Genomic DNA, 20,536 nt, shown 5'->3' with positions numbered 1-20,536 from the left:
AAGTACAATATGAATGACCATAATACCCTTATTAACTAACACTTATTACAAACCAAACCCTAACAATTAATAATAATGTTAAATGACTAAATAACCATGTATTAAAACTTAGCAATGTTTTCATAGTTCCATACAAAATAATAATAAAAATAATAATAATAATAATAATAATAATATACGCCATATGAGAACTTCAATCACCAAAAAAAAAAAAATACACAATACTCCCAATATGTGAATGCTCACAAGATCACAATTATTAATTGAGGTTCCAACGGTTAGACCAGCACCATACAATATTCTACCGAAAAGCATTGAAAACAGGTTATACCCATAAATATATATATTCCCACCATTTCCTTTTTTCTGGTGCTTCGAGTTTTTTTCAAGGCCTTCCATGTTTATTTGTCACAAATGTTATAAACTCTGTATACCAGTGTTTTGAAAGCCGTTTTCAATGCACGCCTTAAGGTGCAGCTAAGGGCTTTTCTGGGCCAAAACACATCAAGGCACATTTTAAAAGACTCAAATCCTAAAAGGCGCACACTTTCCCTGCGAGGCGAATGCCCAAGGGAAAAAGGCAAGCCTTTCACGCCTTGCCAGGAAAAGTGTATGCATAATGGAAAGAAATATAAAACCAAGAAAATAGATTAGGGCTTGAAGCTTCATGGCTCGTAACCAGACCAGAAATTCAGAAAGTGAGTAGAATCAAGAGATGAAGAGCCCTCACCCACCATTTTCACTCTCAGATGGTTGCACACAAACAGCTTCTGCGTCAACCTTTGGCCCTCTTTCATTGGCCAGCTTCTTCAATCCCCAACCTACTACAAAATCTGAAGAAAGTAAGCGAGACTTGCAACAGTATCTGATTTGATGTCTGTGAGATCTCCATGAGCCATTCGCAATTTCATGCCAATGCTTTGAGACGATGTGTATCAGTCGCTAGAAGAGCAAGAGAGAGTCGAGAGAAATAAGGGTGAAGTATGGGATATGAGAACCGTGTGGGACCTTCTAGAGTTCTCAAGCAATATGTGTTTTATTATTTATTTACCGGCTAAAAAGGTAACTCGTTCCTTGGATAGTCACATGGTTGTAGCTTTGCAAGGGCAATAACAGTCAATTTAAAGTGTTAAATTTTATATGGCAGATTTCATAATCTATACAACAAAATTTATATTATTTATAATAAATGTAGTTTAATTTTATATATATTTGTATTAAAATTAAATTCCCAAAAGGTGTACACCTCAATGTGCCTCACCAAGGGTAAAACGCCTCGCCTTATGCCTTCGCCTTTAAAACACTGCTGTATACTTTTATATTAGCCAGAGTTCTCAGCTTCAAAAGTCACCATGATTAGGAAATGCTTCAATAGGAGTAAACATGGACATGTCTATTCAACAGATACAGCAACACAAAAAACTTGAGACTGAGAACAAAACAACAGATGACTTTAAGTACTATAATACCAGTTTATGTACACGAGGGATGGGCTGCAACACAGCTGTGGGGTCTCAAACACAATTCCCAATTCTAAAGACTAAACATGGGTATATATCAAAGGGAATGAACAAAAAGTTTTTTTTCCCTTTGTATAGGTGAATCAGCAGCAGGTTTTACAAAAACCTAAAGATAACTCTCCCAGGATATAATTTAACATGTCTTCAATTATTAGTCCAATCCTCATAATTGAAAACATCCTGCTTCAACGCATTATTTTTATCATAGACACAATCAAGCTGTATTAACTTTTAAGCAATGCAGAGGTGCACAAGTTCAACAGCAGCACTAATAACAAGCTCAAACTTCAGCATGAACCTCATTTCCAATGGCAGAAGAGCTAATTAAATGACTCTTAAAACACAAAAACATTTTAGAGGATTATAAATTCCACAATGGTTAATGAAACATGAAGGGAAAAGCAAAAGCATTCTGGAACATATGTATCTTAATATAAAAAGGGACGGGTGGAGGTATTTTCCATATTAGAGTGAATACGTTATCTAAAAGAAAAGACAGATTACATTCGCTGTCACAAAGAAAAATATTGGAGATAGAATAAACCGTCAGCATGATTATTTAAAGAAGCCATGGGATAAATCAAATAATATGAGAAAAAATAATGGTTATCTCATACCGAGGCTCCAAGCAATGCTGTATATACATTGGCAGTCATAAGACGATGTGGTGCTGCTTGAAATGCCTTCTGTAAGGCAAAAAGAAGAAGAGAAACCTTGTCATCAAACATGGTACCAGATCCCTCATGCAGCCCATCGCCCAGAAGCTTGCCTGCCATATCTGTAGGGGATCTTGATCCAAATTTCAGGTAACCCAATGGCACTAAAGCACCCAACAAGCCAATGACCCCAACAACAATTCCATCACTTTTGTCAACATTGTACACATTATTCCTCGCATTGTCAGCACTAATCGAAAAACTTATGCCACCCACATTCTTCATGAAAGAAGTCTCCGAAGCAGAAACCATTCTTTCAATATTCACGCCCACGGAAACAGCTGCACAGTTATCTGCTCTACTAAAGGAATCAGATCCAAATTCTTTATCCTGGGAAACAAAATCCTTTTCCTCCAGGGATCCAACATCCTCGCCCTGATTACTTTCTAATCCCTCAGTACTACTTTCTGGTTCAGATCCTTCGAGTGGGAATTTTTCACCAGTCTCAATAGATGATTCTGGAATGCTATCATCACCAGCTTTAGCTTCCCGTTGCAGGAGGACAAGAAGTGTTTCTATCCCACCACATGATATAAATGCCTCTGCAAATGTATGAGCTCTAGATGCATTCGGCTGTACCACCAGCCTATACATCAAGTGTAACACCCGAGCAACCTGGAAGAACATGTTTTACAATTAACACACTCGCTCAAATAGAATGCCTTTAAGAATCAACATGAATGCCTTTAAGAATCAACACAAATTATTCAGCAGAGCAAAAGATAATGAAATCAACATTCAATTTTGATAGAATAAATGTGGATAATTTTGTCCTCGAGATTGACAAATAGTAAGGGTTAGGAAGCATATAAAAACAATTGATGAATTGAACTTAATTCTCCATAAACAATTTTTTTTTATCAAGTAAAAAGATGAAAAAAATATTTTAAAAAATCACAATACTGCGAAAAAATGTTTAGATAATAAGCCAGGTAGTCCAAAGCCCATGGAAATATAATAATGTTGTCACAATCCAGTTACATGCTTCAGCAAACGGATGGGTACGTAAGCAGTCATTCAAAGACAGCAAAGAAGTAATTCATTCCTATTACTCGAAGGACCTATATTGCAGCCCATACAGTAGTTCCCCCGCACCACACATTCTACAATTATCCATCAAATGCATTTAAATTCAGTGAGATTGACCCCTATATGGCAATATCCGTGCCAACCCAGCCTTTTTCCAGAAAGAAGCCCCAACTCCTGATGTATGGATTTATTACTCCAGTTATTCTCGGGATCTAAACAAACTACAGTTGAAAAGATAGTGAGGAAATTAAAAAAAAAAAATCAGAACAAAAAAAGAACCTGCAACAACCTGAAATCTGTATACACTGGAATGCTGGAGGACAAGAGAGCGAGGGAGGAAGAGAGAAGCTAAATGAGGGAAGGAGGAGGGAGGTCGGAGCAATGGTTTCTAATTTTTTATATAATAAAAAAGATATATTAAGAAAGAGAATGGACAGTCAGAGTGAGGACACTAACTCCTCAAAAAGAAAAAGAAAAACAAAGCAAAGAACGAACAGAAAAGAATAAAAACAGTAAAAAAAAAATAGAATAAAAATAATAATCTGAACTTATCCAAGGAAACCCCACTTTAATCAGACAACATGAGGCCCAAGCTATCCAACAAATTTTGAGTTTGAATGTCTTTCTCAGCAGACTCTTGAACTGGATTAGGCATCATCCTCAAAAATATCAATTCCATCTAAACCTTATAGAGGAGGAGGCAGCACATAAGATAAATCCCCAAGACAATCATTACAAGAGTAAGAAAAATTCCTTGCTGCTCCCGAATTGATCCAAAAGCCTAATCACATTCAAATTCACTAATGCCTATGCAATTGTCCTCTGAAACATCCCCATCTTTCTACCCTTGCTCATATTAATCCTCTCAACACTTGGCTCCTCCACTATACTTAAAATACCTTTAGAATCTCCCTTAAGAATATTTTTTGTTTTGTCACCGGATGAATCCCAATTACCTTCAAAATACTTCCTCCTTTCAAAACCCAACTGCACTTCCTCACAGCAAGCGTAAACCTTTTGACTCTTGAGATTATCCGAATTGACTCCCTTATCATCTGAATTCTCTTCCAAACCAACAATAAAATCTTGGTTTTTTCAACTCCATAAGAAATAAAATTCTTCAAAGAAAATCCCCAAAGCTCAATCCTGGAACCTCCCCTACTATTATTCTTCTCTAGAATAGGAGACACACCACTCACTAGAACAGGATCAATGGTTTCTAAAAAATACAGAGTATACTTTGAACATCAACTGCATAAGACATCAAAGGGTGCACAGTAGAGATAGAGGAGCATATAACATGGAGTATACTTTGAACATCAACTGCATAGGACATCAAGGGGTACACACTAGAGATAAGAGGAGCATATTAATGCAAAGGGAAGGAGAGGGAAAAGAAATGAGCACGAAGATAAAAAAAATGTTGCATTCACAGACTTTTGAGCTGATTTCATGACATCAAACACAGAAATTTCACTTTGCACCATAAAAATTTCTTAAAAAATCAGAACTCAACATCAAATAAATTGATTCTTTCAGGCAATAAGATAAGGAATAGACAAGCCAAGTATCTACTAACGGATAATTTATTTTAAAGGATTCTAACCTCTACTTGTTCCCCACTGCAGCTCAGCTTTAGATACTCACATCTTCCAAACCCTCCAAGCAACCACCTACACCAGCTGTTCACCATTCTCTAGATAGCCCTTCAGACCTCCTATTTTTAATTAATTATATACTAAATTTTTTTTGTGTGACCAAAAAAAAAGAGCAGCATCATTTGGATCCCTCAACCAGGTTTTTTACAAGCCAAGAGGTTAGTTGGTGTCCTTTTTGGTAAGTGAACCTTTGAATGAAAATGAGAGCAGCAAATTCAGAACAAGTATTGTTCTTTATCTTAGATAAGGTGCTTTTCTGTTTTTCATTTTCTTTTCTTCTTTTTTTCCAAATATTCAGCAGAATGGTTCACAAACAATTGTTTAAAGATAAAGTGACAAGGTGCTGAAGAGTTGGATGGTGCTATAGCAAATCCTGATAAATTTTTAAATCATCCCCACAAGAAGTGCTTCAACTAACCACTAACCAAGCTTGTTTAGCTCAATACCAAATCATATGACAACTTAGCATGCAACTATACATAAGCAGCATGCAGCATAAAGCCAATCACAGAATGGTTAAAGTATACAACAATGGAACCCACAACAAATGAAATGAAATTGAAGAGTAGAGAAACATAATTGTTAATGACGTGATATATTAAAAATGAAAACAGGTGCACCAATGTATTGTTTCTGATTTATTAGTAATTGTATCAGCTTCATTCTGTTAAACACTTAAAAAGTTATTTACCTGATTAGGTTGTGGACAGTCAACCATGAACCCAAGTAAACGGCATACATCATCTACAGCCAATGAAGGCAATGCAGCTCCAATTAATAGTTCAATAACCACTAAGAGTTCATCAACCAAAGCATTAACTTCACCAATAGGACGTGATTCCTCATTGAACGAAAATGTCTCCACGGAGTCTTGCTCACGAACTGTCCAATAGCATCTCCTGCAGCCATCAAGAAGCATCTGAATAGCATTAGCATCACGCATCACAGATGACTCAGTAAAAACCATGTCAGCAAGTGATGATAGAAGCTTCTTCTGCAGCCCATAGTTACATAAGCTCCAAATTTTCAGATCTAGTAGCAGGGTACCAAAAAGCTGCACTTTAAGAGCATGATTAATTTTCTGAGATTGACATAGAGAAACAATTGCTGCAACAAGTTCTTCCTCACCAATCGCATTGCGCTTCTCAATGTCAAGAGAAGATAAAGTTTGCAGAAGATAGTTTAATATTCTTGACAAAACCTCAGGCCCTCTTGTACGACACAACTCTTCATTGTTACTTGGGTGTTGAATAGCCATGGAAATAACCCTGAAAATTGGGGCAGCGAGAGAAGCAGTGGCCAAAGACAAAGAAAGATCCCCTAGTTGTGGTTCCAAGCTATCTTTATGCACATTGCTTACCACTAGAGGAAGTAAAGACAATGGGCCACCATAGGCTAAGGCCCACAAAGCCTCTACTGGCCGCACCCTTGTAGCAACATGGACCTGCCCAAGAACCTCAGCTGGTCTTCGGAGTGTCCCTGAAACAAAATACAAAAAAGTTATTTAAAAAGGTTGAGACAAGCACTCCAGCAAATGCTTCATTGCTATAATCGTGTTCGAATCCTCACCCATTACTGCGAGGTTCAAATATCAATCATTACCTGGAGCTTGGAAGAATCAAGGGGGAAGAAGTGCTTCAAGAGTAGCCAGCTAATTTAATCAGTGCCATCAAATAAGTATGCATGTCTCTGTGTATGTGTGCATGTGTGAAAATGCTAATATAAACAAGTGAGCAAAGCCTTACATGAGCAAACAATCATGGTTGCACATGCAATCTCAAAAAGACATCTCCACCATTGTATTGGAGACTTAACTCATCCTACATACTAATCAAATTGGACCCACTGGATAATGAGAGGGATCCAATCAAGGCCTAAAAGTTTGATTGTTTTTTTAAATTGGCCTAAGATTTATATTAAAAAAAAAACACTTCAACAGTTTCAACTAGACTCTACCAATGATCAGGAGTTCTGATCAGCCAATATATTTATGATTTCTCCCTGCTCCTTTTGAATTGTGCCTGCACCACTTGTGCATATGAGGAATTGGATGTTATCTCACACACAATGGACATAATTACCTTGGAACAATAAAAATTCAATTTCTTTTCAATTTAAAGAATATCAAAACCCAAGGAAACCTTTCACTCATAAATTATACAAAATCTTAATTAAAATTCACACAAACATTCTTCTTCTTTCCGTGCGTTCCCTTCTACTATTTATTAGACTTCATATCAAGAATTAGTAGAAGAGATAAACCAGGATAAAAAATAAAAATAAAAAAATTGGGATTAAAATTCGCATCCAATCTGTAAACAGATTTACTCCCTGCAAAAATAATTTGGACTTGCATGCCTACAACTGCTAAAAAATGAGAGAATTAGAATTTCAAATTTTACCATAATCATGATTTAATTTTACAAACTACAAGAACAAAGGAAGGTTTATTATATAGATTTAAGGGCTCATCTCTTAGCCCCGACTTTTGTTTTATTATATGTGCAGATCTTGAGAATTGTACTTGCTTCCTTTTTTAGCTGCTGGTAAATTAATCAAAACTTTTTTGCCAATTAAACTATATAACGTAAAAAAAGGGCTTCTTTTGCAGGTACTTTATTCATTCTGTTCTTGAGGATTTCTGGTCCTCCTTTACCTTGTAATTCTTTTTTCCTCTCTTTTAATACATTATTTTTCTTGTTATAAAAATTAAAAGAAAAAAGGAAAAAAAACTATATCACATAGTAGGCAGTTTTTCCACAAAGGCTTTATTTCTAAATTTACATTATTTTTCAAATCAAAATAAAATGAGTGAGCAATACAAAAAGAGGTTTGTCAATGGAGTTTCTTCTGTATACTATTGTTCAACATGGACTGATGGAGGAATTCATTGAACTAAGTGGGCATGCTCAATAACATACTAAGGGGGCGTTTGGCTTGGGTAATCCTAAAGGATTTCAGGAATGCAGCCTCTACTGATGATAACTCATTTGAATCCTACACAGCATATATTGTAGATTCAGGAGACGGTAAGATATCCCCAAAATATGGATATTCAAAAAGCTTACCTCTCTATATGTCTTGAAATGGGAATCCAACTCAATGGCACAAAAATGTTCCTACCATACAGGGATGAAATTGCCCCTTCTTGTTGACTATTATCATCAGTTTCGGATAAAATTGTCCCTTCTTTTCCACTATTATACGTATCTTAGATTTTTAAAAAAAAAAAAAAAAGACAACCTCAAAATATGGATATTCCATACCCACCTTTCATGTAGGTCTTGAAATGGAAATCAAACTTAATAGGACAAAAATGTCCCTCGCATAAACCAAACAATTTACAGAAGCAACACCTCCCAACCTTAATCTTTTATTCAAGACCAGCAAATACACCCAACAACATGCAGGAACAACCATATACAAATTCTCTAGCATTTCATGCATGCAATCATGTCAATTTAAACTAGCTGACACCCGCAACTGTCAAGGGTGAGCAGTTGACAAACCCAATTGCATAGTTTGTGCAGGATGCAACCGAAAATTGCCAAAAAGACATAACCAACTGTCTACATTTTCATGGCCAAAAGTCGCCACATATTAAACCCACAAAATTGCCTTCAAACAAAGGCATGTAATTCAGCCATCACAAGAAATTGTCACGTGACTGCTTTATCTGGTAACATGTCAACGAATCTGCATATGTCATTGACACTGCACATGACCCGGTCAAACCTTCATGTTGTGCATGATTTCCCATCAATCATGACATCCCACACATGAGCACTTGATATACGCCCAAATTAACCATCCAGCAACATAATCCATAAACAGCCACCAACGCAAGCCACAATGCTATAAAGACCATGGTCCTAACTATGTCCATCTTTGACCATGCCAAGCATGTTCCCATTTCCCAAACATCTCAACTATTATGTGCTCCCTCCTTAGCAACATAATATGCATCTTATCCGAATCCCACAAAACAGACCATGATAGGTGATCCTTAGATGTTGCCTTGGCATACGACTTAATGGAACCATATGCCTTGGCATTGTCAAGTGATCAAGGGGCTGACAAACCCTCCATCAAAAGACGCCAACATCCTCATTTTAGGAGACTATAAACAGCTTTTCAAACTGCCACAAAGTCATGCCCCTTTCCTAAGTTGCTTCTTCTTCTGAGAATCCTTCCACCTTACTAAGTAGTAGGTTCTCCATTTCGTCTTACTCTTACCTTCAATTCCATCATCCAGGATTTTATCAACATCTACATCAACTGTTTTCTTATCTTTTGGGGGACTCTCTTCGCTTGTCCTCTACTTCCATTCCAGAGATCAGCATGAGAAGGCTTCAAGAAACTAATATGAAAAGGTGGGTGAACCTTTAGCCTATCTCATAATTTCAACCTGTAAGCAACATATTGAACACCCACTCTTCTAAATTTCAATGGCCCATGAGCACTTGAGATGTTTACCAAATTGCGAGAGAATCGGTTGAATGTCAAGAAACAAAATTTTGAGTTTTGTTGCCAAGAAGTAGACATTGGGTAAGCAAAGAACATATCAGAATGGATGGAAGGAAGGAAGGAAGGAAGGTCAAGGCCATTCTTGATTGGCCTGCACCCTCAAAGGTTGTTGAACTACGTTCATTCCTTGGGTTGGCCAGCTACTGCCAGAAATTCATTCAGGGTATTCGAAGAGAGTTGCTCCACTGACTGATTTTCTGAAAAAACATAAGAAATGGATAAGGATAGATGATTGTCAAAATGCTTTCAATGAACTAAAGATGGTTGTATGATTGTATCTTCAGAGTCACTGCTACATGCCTTTATTTTTTTTGAAGTACTTTAGGTAGGGCTATCAATAGAGTCCATGTGCTTGAAGGCCACCCTGCAGCCTTCAAAAGTAGAAAACTGACGTATGCTGAGGTCCACTATTCTACTCGCAAAAAGGAAATGACTGCTGTAATGCACTGTTTAGGAATTTGGAAGCATCATATGCTAGGTACACAATTCATGGTAGTGACTAACAATGTGGCAAATAAATATTTCAGACCCAAAAGTAACTCTCACCAAAGCAAATTCATTGGCAAGAGTTCCTAGCAGAATTTGACTTCAAATGGTTCACGCATGAGGAAGGTAGAATCAACTGGCCCAGACACCCTATCGGAAAGAAGTAGAGGGCTATGTTGCAGCCCTTACTCAATTAGAATGAAGTTTGATTGATCGAACTCGATGGTACAAAAACTGATGTTGAATTCATTAGACTCCAACAAATGGCCCAGGTATGCATTGTGTGCCACATTCAAGGATGAAATTGCCCATTCTTATTCGCTATAATTATCATTCCATTGCCTCTTTTTGTTCACAACAACTACTACTATTTACTATGATAACTACTATTACTATTAGCTTTCAATATTATGATCATTATTATATACTATTAATAATCAATTATTATTTGTTAATAAACTATTATTAAAATCATTATTATATCAAAAAAATTACTAGTATTATTACTACCTTTTTTCATTATTATGATTAAATAATTATTATTGTTTTTCTTGCTGCTGCTGCTAGGCTGCTACCACCACTACTGAAACTAGTATTACTATTATTAGCATTCTTATATATATATATTAAAAGTATTACAATTAATATTGGCATATATATGAACCTGAAACCTAAAGGCTCTCTCGTGATGGTTTTGCCCTCTCATGAAAAACCCCCTCTCTTCGCATGTCTCTGTTGCTCAAAATTGTGTTGCCAGTACAAACTAATGGCAGGGGTTTTTTCAATACAGATTGAAGGGAAGTCCTTCAATTTCATATTGGATAAGATAGGGAAGGTTGGAGCTCTGTTTGTCCTTGAGAAGAACTGCAAGTGCTATCAGTGGGTATGTCTCTCTTCAGCTGCAACAGGAGTTCAGAGTTTTTTTTAAAGCAGAAGCAAGATGATCAGTGTTCATCTATGAAAGAGGGACAGGATGACAAGAAAGATCCTAAACTGTGCCCCTCTTCAAACAACATACTCGGCAGGCATCAGGAGGGACGTTCCAGTAACAGCAAAGAGCAGATGATGGAAGTAGGAAATCAAGATGCTTCTCCTCAGCAGGAGAAGAATGATAATAGGAGAAGTTTTAGGGATGAAAGGGGGGATTCTGGTTCTAAGAATCTTAATTCTCAGGACTTTGAAAACCAGGACTTCATGTTTGGGTCAGTTATAAATCTTGATGGTAAGGGAGTCGGTTCAGATAATTTGAGAAGTCGAAAGGTTTGCACCCGTCATAAGAAAGTGCAAACTGGTGCTGAAGGGAGGAAACTTAATGGAGATATGTGAGAATTGTCAGGTGAGAAAACACAAAAAATTATTAAGAAAGATTCTGTCAGAATATCACTATACTTAAAAGCTTAAGCTATTAGGTTGTGGGCCGACAATGTATATCAAGCTTTAACACTCCCCTGCATTTGCAGCCCAACAGCACATGGGGAGAAACACACAACAAATTACACCCATTACAGAAAACATCACACAATAAACACGGGCAATGAGACTAGAACCCAGGATCTCCTGATAACCAGCTCTGATACCATGTTAGATTACCACTTTACCTAAAAGCTTAAGCTGTTAGGTTGTGGGCCAACAATGTATATCAAGATTTAACAGATTCCAAAGGTGTTATAAGTATAGTGGAGGAGCCAAGATGGGAGATGTTATGGATGAGGATAGTGTAGGGAGTAGTAATTTTGAATCTTTGAGATCAGTATGGATATTCCTCTAATTCTTCTACTGATTGCCTTAGGGATTTATCTTATGTGCCACCTCCTCCTTTAGAAGTCTTAAGAGGGAATTAATATGTTTGATGATGAGATTACTAAAGTTGAATATAAGGTTAAGGATGGAATTCTGCCAACTCCAGTCCAAGAAATCTCTGGGAAAGACAATGAAACTCAGTGTTTGTTGGATGAATTGGGCCTTAAGTTGGCTGATCAAGGAGGAAATGATGCTAGGCTCGATGGAGGAAAATCAAAGGTGAAGAAGGGTCAAAGGGAAATGGCTAATTTGAAGTGTTCAGTGAACTATGACAGTAAAGGATTAAAGAGAGGATTCCTAGGCTGATAATAGCAGTTTCATTTGTTTTGCTTTTATTTTTTCTTTTTCTTTTCATGAATTTTTTTTTTCCTCTTTTTTTGAGGAATTAGTGTCCTTGTTATGATTGTACATTCTCTCTCAATATATTTTATTTTGTTATCCCAAAAAAAAAAAATATTAGTATATATGCATATGTACAATACAAGCATGTAGGTAATATTATTATCATTACAAGTTTAGAGGTATTCTAAATGTATGGAAATAACATTATAAAACATTCATTTTATGCCAAAACACAAGAATCATGATAATCAAAACAAACAAAAATATTCTCATGCTGATAGTAATCCAATTCTCGAGCATAAATGCCAAGGGAAGTGATTGCAAGAAGGAATTTAGGATAAGCCAAGCCAAACATCCCCTAAAATCCATCTTGTTGTACTTGGGCAAATAAAAGAGCTCATCATAACAAGTGGTGGCTGCTCCATTATTTCTTTTTCTTTTTTCCTTTTATTATTAATTCAAATGATACACGAACTAAGATGGTAAAGTTCAAAGACTTTGGGAGACCCAACATTAAGTCATTAAAAATAAAGGTCCTTCACCATGTGCATATTGTGTGACCAAACATTTAACTATTAGTCGCAATACTACGAGAAGGAACTACAAGGGGAAACCAAATAACACAAGGAATAGATTCGACAAATTTTAGTTGAAGGAGATCTCAGTGCCAAAGATAAATAGCTGTTTTTCTAGGAGGAGGGCAGGTTTATTTTGCATTTTAGCATATACAAAAAAGAAAAAACAATTAAAAATTTCTCAGCAATATCAAAAGATAAGAAAAATAGAAATTTCTTTTTTCCCACCCCGGGGGGGGGGGGGGGAGTGGCTTGAAATTTGTTGTTTTGCTTAAAATAAATGGGATTTTGAATTAAAATAAATGAGCAAGAAAAAGAAAATAGAGAAGAAATACCAGAGAAATGGATGTATCTTAGAAATTTGACTAAACCAACACAAGAGAATGACCAGGGTGCCCTTTGAACTTCATACAAAAGAATTGCACATGCTTAGGCATATTTAACTCCAGAGTTCAAAATATACTTTCAGGGTATCATATGTTGGCAACACATGGCCTTAGTATTTTGACATCAAATTAAGAACGCATAAGAAATATTTGAATATAACACTTAATAAGTTAAAGTTTAGGAATAATTTAGAAACCTGCAGCACCGTAAGGGGAAGCATCTGGACAGAAACGCCCACTAAGCAACTTGGGATGATAAAGAAGGTGAAGGCAGCCAGCAATTTCAGCATCCAAAAGTGAACTTTCTTCTGCCATGGTCCGTGCATGGTCATTGGTTGCTAGCCATGGTAATCCTGCCCCGTTACCAAAAGAAGGAACCACATCCCCTCCTCTACAGGCCAAACGCGCCATCCTTTCTGGTCCAATTGGTTCTTTAAAGATATATATAGGCCCCATCTCAGCAAAAAGAGGGCACTGACGACGACGACGCTGTAAGCCAGCCATTGTGGGAGGAGGATTTGTCCCAATGCAGCAAAATGCAAGGGGCCTGGAGATCCGGGGGAACTCAAAGGGTCGACTTTCATAGAGTGATCCATCAATATACAACCTAAGCTCACTCTCAACTTTTCCAAGTAGCCCCTGTTTGCATGTATACTCCAGACCAATGAAGTACCAGCATTGTGGCTTGAATGCATGAGTAAAATGCAAGGAAGCTTTCTTTCCCTTTCCACCGCCACTTTCAACTACCAGAAACTGTGCATGAAAGTACGCTTCAACCCCCTGATTATCAGCAGACAAGAAACTAAAGAGCCGTGGCATGTGGGCTGTGCCTTCACCAGCAAGTGCACTTGCTGCAGCAGCAGCAGACATGGCCGATGATTTTCCAGATTTAGCTGCAGCAGCAGCAGCAATTGCAGCAGCAGCAGTTGCTGTATTTAGTGTGTCTGCAAATGATTCAATGTAGATCCATGTTACAAAAGCATATCCATTGGTGAATGGCCAACGGCCCTCTCCTGGACCAAGCAAACCAGAGCTTTCACCATCAAATTCAAATGTGCATGCTGGACCCCTCGACTCCTTTCCACTAATGGCCTTCTCCAACGAAAGCATTAACCGGGTCGCCCATGCAGTGGTCAGTGTTCGGGTGATGACTTGAAACCACCTATGCAAATCAATTGCACTAAGTGAATGCCCAGCTAAGTACTGGATGCAGTAGCATAATGGAGTACCATCCCATCTTATCTGCTCCATTGAACCAACTTCATGTACGAAGATCCTTTCAGCTGTCCCTAAAAGAACTCCTAACAAACCAGCTGTGGAGCACATCGATCTGTTTCTTGTGCAAGCACGCAATATAGCAAGCAACCCTCTAACCATTCGTGTCCTTGGGGACATGACACCCTCACAATCACCCAACCATGGAAGCCAAGGAATAAGCCCAGCCGCTACAATGGCAGCCCGAGAGTTCAGCATCACACTAGGAGGGTTATTATCCTCATCTTCTTCAAAACTTTCAACACCACCCATAGTGGCGAGAAGTGAATCAACAACCAGCAAAGCAATGTTCTCAGTCTCCTGTCCATTTCCATAACTCTCTATGCCACTGACAACATTTTTCAATTTGTCCAAGCTTTCAGGTTTTCCCATGATAGCAGAATCCACCAAATGCAAAAGCTCCGGAGACACATTTGGCATAACGGGTTTAGGCCGAGGTTTCGGTGGTGAACCAACCGGAGAATATCCACTATCCCCATACAAAATGGATTCTAGACTAGTAGATGAAGAAGACTGCTTTATGGAATGACCTGATTGTTTCCCAGGCAGTGGACTCAAACTGGTATGATCCGGTTGCATCTCAGCAGTGGGGGAAGCATCAAATTCTGTTGAAAATTTCCCAGATGACAATTCTGAGATTTCCTCAATATCACTAGAGAACTGTTTGACATTTTCAGAATTAAATGATCTGTTTAAATCATCAAGATCACTCTGAGATTCACCAGTATCTTTGTCCTGATCTTTCAAGGATACCGGCTCAAACTGGTCTTCATCAACGACGGTGGTCACAGAATTTACCCCTTGCAAGGCTACATTATCATTTCTTATATCATCTCCCTCACCACTAACAATATTAACACTTTCTTGATGTGATGTTCCTATACTTTTCTCTTCACCACTCTCACCTTCTTCAAGAATTTCCAAATCATTCCTAGAAATTGCTATGTGCTCTTGCACTTCTTCCTCTTCCATTGAATAGTTACTTCTACTTTTCACCTAGCAAATCCCCAATCCCCATTTAATAATATATATAACCCACCTGAGAAGGATTAAAATAATAAAAAAACAAGATTAGTAAATAAATCATGTTCAGTAAAGTTACCCACATTTTAAGTCTAAGAATCTGTTCATCAATAGAATTAAAAGGCATATTCAGAAATTTAAACTACAATTAAAGCATCCATGGATTTTGATCAAATATGATTAATTTAAATAACTTGAACCTCATCTGCAAACAAATGTCAAAATATTTTTACTAACAAAAAATTAATCTAAAAAGGGACAATGGCTTAAACAACAAGGTTGAGAGGGTATGTGGATTTTACCTGTCAAAAACCAAAGTGGCATAAGCTCAAAATAAGATTCACAGAGCTCCTGATTCATAAAACTACCAAATTGAAGAGTTTAAACTTAAAAACAGCAATTTTCAGTAACCTACTAAAGTCTTTGTCCAATTAAAATCAAGTTGACGATCACTAAATTCCAGAAAGGAAACCGGGTTTTGCTGCTGAAAAAAATTGGAATAAAAGAAAAAAGTAACCCAAAAAAATAATCTAAGCTTAAATCTTAAATTTTTCAGTGTGTCTAACTAAAGGATAAAATTCCAACAGCATGCACTAACGCGTTCCTACTTTCACCATTTGGCTTACTTGAAGTGAACTTACCAGCTTTAAAGAAAACAATCAACCTCATAACATTTAAATTTATTACTCTCGCTTTCTCTTTTCTCAGAAACCAAACAGGCTGCAAGGGGTATCACTACAATCAAATCAAGTTTAGATTTTACCAAAGATCATGAATTTTAATTTCGAAGTCACAGATCCGCATCAAGAAATGTCTACAAGTTCTCATTCTAATTATCAAAAAGAAGACAAATCATCTAACGTTGTAAAGTGAACCAATAGACAGCATTTAATAAAAGCAAATTTTCCATTTAAAAAACAGCTATATTGGAAGGAAAAAAAAAAAAAGAAGATCAATCTTCTCACGTTGTAAACTATAAACCAATGCATAACATTTAACCAGAGAAAATATACAAAAAAAAAAAAAAAAAGGAAAGACCTAAAGAAGAAGAAGAAGAGGAATAAGTAAATAAAAATGTACGGATCAAATCAAGGTTCCGCCGATTTGCCATTGAATGAAGAAACTGTGATGGAGGAAGCGGTTAATGCTACCTTGAAGACGGATCGACGCTTCGAGTGTGTTAATGCTTTGATTTGTACAGATTGTATTGCGTGAAACTGAAGGGATCGATAAACCGGAAAGAGAGAGGGACGATGCAGAGGTTACAATTCGGCCCCCTACGATGAGGTTGCCTAGTCAAAAAAACGATAGAGAACGTAGAGGAGCATGCCCAAGGGCTGGGCGAGCGTGTCTATAATCTATGACATAAAAAAAAGAGGTGGCTTCAAGAAGACATCGGCTTCAGTGACGTAATATACGGATTAATGGGTCGAGAGTTGGGATAAATCATAAACACATGGATGTTAAATGGGTTCGGTTTAGGATCATCCATTTATTAACGGATAACTATTTTATAAATTTAAACTCGTCCATAAATAGATCATTAATGCGGCACTATTTATTTAAAAATTTTAATTTATTTATTTTAAAATATTTTAAACATTTCATGTAAATTAACATATTTAAAATAAAAAAAAATACTCCATCTTATTCTTAAACAGGTCATAAACGAATCATTCAGCAAATGAGTCGACCCAAACTCATCTTACGGTTCCAAGTTAACACATTTATAAATAGGTCAATTTCTATAAAACCCAGCAGGGTCATGGATCACCCATTGGATTTCAACCCATTTTGTCACCCTTAATGCTACACTTGTCATGGAATGAGCAAAAGTTTATTCTCCTCTCTTGCCAATAATAAATTTGCACTTGTTGAATTCTATTAAGGAATATAACAACAAATATACAATTGGCATGTTTAATTATAAAATAAAATCAAAATTTAGATAGAAAAATAAAGAAAGAAGAGACAAAATTAATATTAATTCATTCTATTTGATTGCATTTTTATATACAAAAAGTGTAATATGTCTTTGATTAGGTTGACTTCTTAGGAAGTATTTGTCTTTTTTATTATTTATTTTAAGCAACCCTTTGCATTTGAGATCACTATAAGCTCATTCCATCTAACAATTCTTTGTTATGTTCAATGCTTCACTAATCACATTTTATTTGTTTCACTAATTACTTTATTTCTTGTTTCTTTGGTTTTTATAGGTGTAACTTTTTTTTATCCAAAACAATGAGTCTCCCAATTTTGTTCCATCTTGCTTCCCTTCATTTGTCTTTGCCATGATTGTATGGATTTCCTTGTTGTGTCAATGAGATTAAGCAATGTCTTAGGCTCTTAGAGTTTGCCCTAACACACCTGATTCTGGTGTATGATTATTAACTCTGAGGTATGGTGGTGGTTAACCTAAATGAGATTGTGTTGTTGTCACAGGGATGATTTTGGTATGTTTTTGTGACGTTATGATTGATTCGAATAGTTTTGTTAGTAATGTTCTTGAACTTAAGATGTATAATCATTAGATCATTAGTGGTTACACATATGTGACCAATAATACTTTGGAGAATGTCTCTTAGGGGAACACCAAGTGTGCATCCCACCCCTCTCGATATCCTGATGGGTACTAAGCAACCCTAAGGAGCGCTCTATTGTGGGCTCTTAATATCCTCGAGGGGTGTCTTGGGCTTTTGTGGCAGATTAGGAGCCCCATGGACGATATATTTTGGAATGGGATCGTGTGGGTCTCTCTGGCTCAGAGGCTTGGGTGTATGTCCTTCTTAACCATCTGCTACACAATTAGGCAGTATCATCTAAGATCTTGATTGTGCTAAGGGATGAGAGTTGCCCTTAGGACTGATGGAATGTGAGTTATTTTCCTTACCATTTTAGTCCAAGTTCCTTAGTAATGACCTTAGTTGGTTTAAGGGATTTTGAGTCGTGTGACTTGACCACTAGGTTAGACACTTAACCCCCATTTAGTTTGCGAAAGTAGACATGGAATGGAATCAAATCTCAAGAATGCACTTGCATTTGGTATGTCAAATTAAGAATTGAACTACATTATGATCAAAATGCAATCTCTACGACTGGGGGAATCACGATTCCGATCCAGTTAAGATTGTTCTTCATTCCATGGAATAAGGCTCATTTTATAATTAAAAAAATCTAAAAACTACAATAAATGCTAACAATACTAATTATTATTACTATTATAATAAAAATAATAAAAATGATAATTACAATGAAAAGAAATAGTATTTATTATTATAACATAATTGTAACGACCTGCCTATTTTTCCATATATATTTTTTTCTCTTTTCCACATAATAACATACATAATAATCCTGCTAAGCTGTCATAGTCGTGATCAACCTGGACCCATGGGTACCAGGGATATATATGTCATACAACTCTGATACCTAAGCAGCAAAAAATATAAAATTACATACAAGCCATAAAACACCAGAAACTATACCAAAGTTCTAATGAATCTATCATATATATGCAGTCATCCACAAAAAGACCCAAAAAGTATCCTAGGGTCATAATCACACAAAAACTCATCTGACTCTATCTCACCTACTTACCCTCTTAATGGGGTAGTTCGGCTAACTCCTCCCGCTGCAGAGCTTTATCCGCCCTTCTACCTGGATTTCTTGAAATGTTTGTATAGCTGGGGTGACACACCTCTCAGTAAGGAAGATAAACTAATATCAATGTGCGACAACATGAATATTTTTTGTGTTGTACATATAAATAGTACATAATTCATAACTGGTATAAACGGTTGTATCATATCTAAGTAAAACATGATTTAACATAACATAGTTTAACGTACTAAATTTTTGTACTGCAAAATCATCTTATATGACCATATCATACTTGAATTATTACCCAGGATAGATAGTTACTTATTGTCATGTCTTACCACCCCCCCCCCCACATGACAGGGTTGTACGGTCCGAAGGCGGGACCTAACAATAGATGGACAATCATACTAAGTCAAACATAGGTGTGTAAGTATGATAGGTATGTTCCACATGTGCCAGACTATTAGGGGAACTATGACACTCCCATAAAGCCACAGCAACTGCCATCTCCCGCACTCTACATAAGATGTGTGGTAGCACTAACATATTCATAATCGTGAACATATAGCTACGGTACTATGCTTCATAAAACTAAACTAAGCTATTCGGGTTCTGATAACATATGATACATTCTATATTAAAACATAGTCGTTTCATAATTCAGAGTAATATTTGACATAAACATATTTCATGATTTCTTACATATCATACATAATCACGTCATTTACGCCGGCATAATTCATAACGTAAAAATCACAACATTTACACTAGCATAATTCATCACATAAGGATTACGGCTTCTACGCCTGTGACAACCTGAATAATAATGGGATTTAAATAATAAAGAGGAAGGGAAATAGAGACAGTAACAGAAGGAGGAAGTCGACGACATTACACTTTGGAAAGAATAACCGAGGGAAATCATCAAGGCTTCGTCGACGAATACAAGGGATTCGTCGAAGAAGGTATAAGAGGATTCGTCGACGAAGATAGGATTCGTCGACGAGGAAATACCGAGAGAGGTTTTTGAGTAGATTGAATTTCGTCGACGAGGAGTGGATTTCGTCGACAAAATTATTAAAGGACTCGTTGATGAATGATGTAGCTCGTCGATGAATCTAGTTCTATAAATATCAAAAATCCGGATTTTTACTTCACAGTTAAGCAATCTTTCATCCTCTCTCTCTCTCTCTCTCTCTCTCTCTCTCCCCTTCGGTTCTCTCTCTTTTCCGTCGATTTCAGGCCAAATTTACGCCGGTTCGACAATCCGAAGCCACCACGACGCTCCTGGGGAAGTTCTCTCCAAATCTGGCGAAGCGGATCATTGGTGAAAGCAAGTTGGAAATCATCCCTAAGTTGAGGTAAGACTTTTTAAGCCAAATTTGGTCTTATGGTAGTTATAGGAAATGATGTACGCACACAAATACTGAAGTTTAATACTGAGAGTTTTCATTTTCAGGGTATTGATCAAGAAATCCTACGGGGGTTTGACTAGGATATTTTAGGGGCTTTCTCAGTAGCCAAGTAAGGGAATAAACTAAAGCAATCATTTTCATGCAAATTATTATTATTTATGAGAAAAGTTATTTTCAAGAA

At 36.8% G+C, this 20,536-nt stretch overlaps 1 protein-coding gene across 5 annotated transcripts in view; it reads right to left on the bottom strand.

The window, feature by feature from the left end:
* The window catches only part of LOC131166263 (BEACH domain-containing protein C2), a 116,547-nt gene extending 99,829 nt beyond the window's left edge, over positions 1-16,718 (bottom strand). For 3 of the 5 annotated variants that reach the window (XM_058124641.1, XM_058124646.1, XM_058124643.1), the window contains exons 1-4: positions 16,489-16,718; positions 13,237-15,353; positions 5,615-6,402; positions 2,138-2,851 (exon numbers count right to left, since the gene is read on the bottom strand). In XM_058124641.1, the coding sequence (XP_057980624.1) occupies positions 2,138-2,851; positions 5,615-6,402; positions 13,237-15,286 (3,552 nt within the window). In that variant the 5' untranslated portion in view covers positions 15,287-15,353; positions 16,489-16,718. Of the gene's footprint in view, positions 1-2,137; positions 2,852-5,614; positions 6,403-13,236; positions 15,354-16,417 lie in introns of all 5 variants that reach the window. The other 2 variants (XM_058124642.1, XM_058124644.1) reach the window with 2 other exon arrangements.
* Between the last annotated feature and the right edge of the window lie 3,818 nt (positions 16,719-20,536).

Source organism: Malania oleifera, chromosome 10 (genome assembly GCF_029873635.1).
Source record: "Malania oleifera isolate guangnan ecotype guangnan chromosome 10, ASM2987363v1, whole genome shotgun sequence".
In the NCBI taxonomy this organism is placed as follows: Eukaryota; Viridiplantae; Streptophyta; class Magnoliopsida; order Santalales; family Ximeniaceae; genus Malania; species Malania oleifera.
This window is presented reverse-complemented; position numbering and strand designations above follow the sequence as displayed.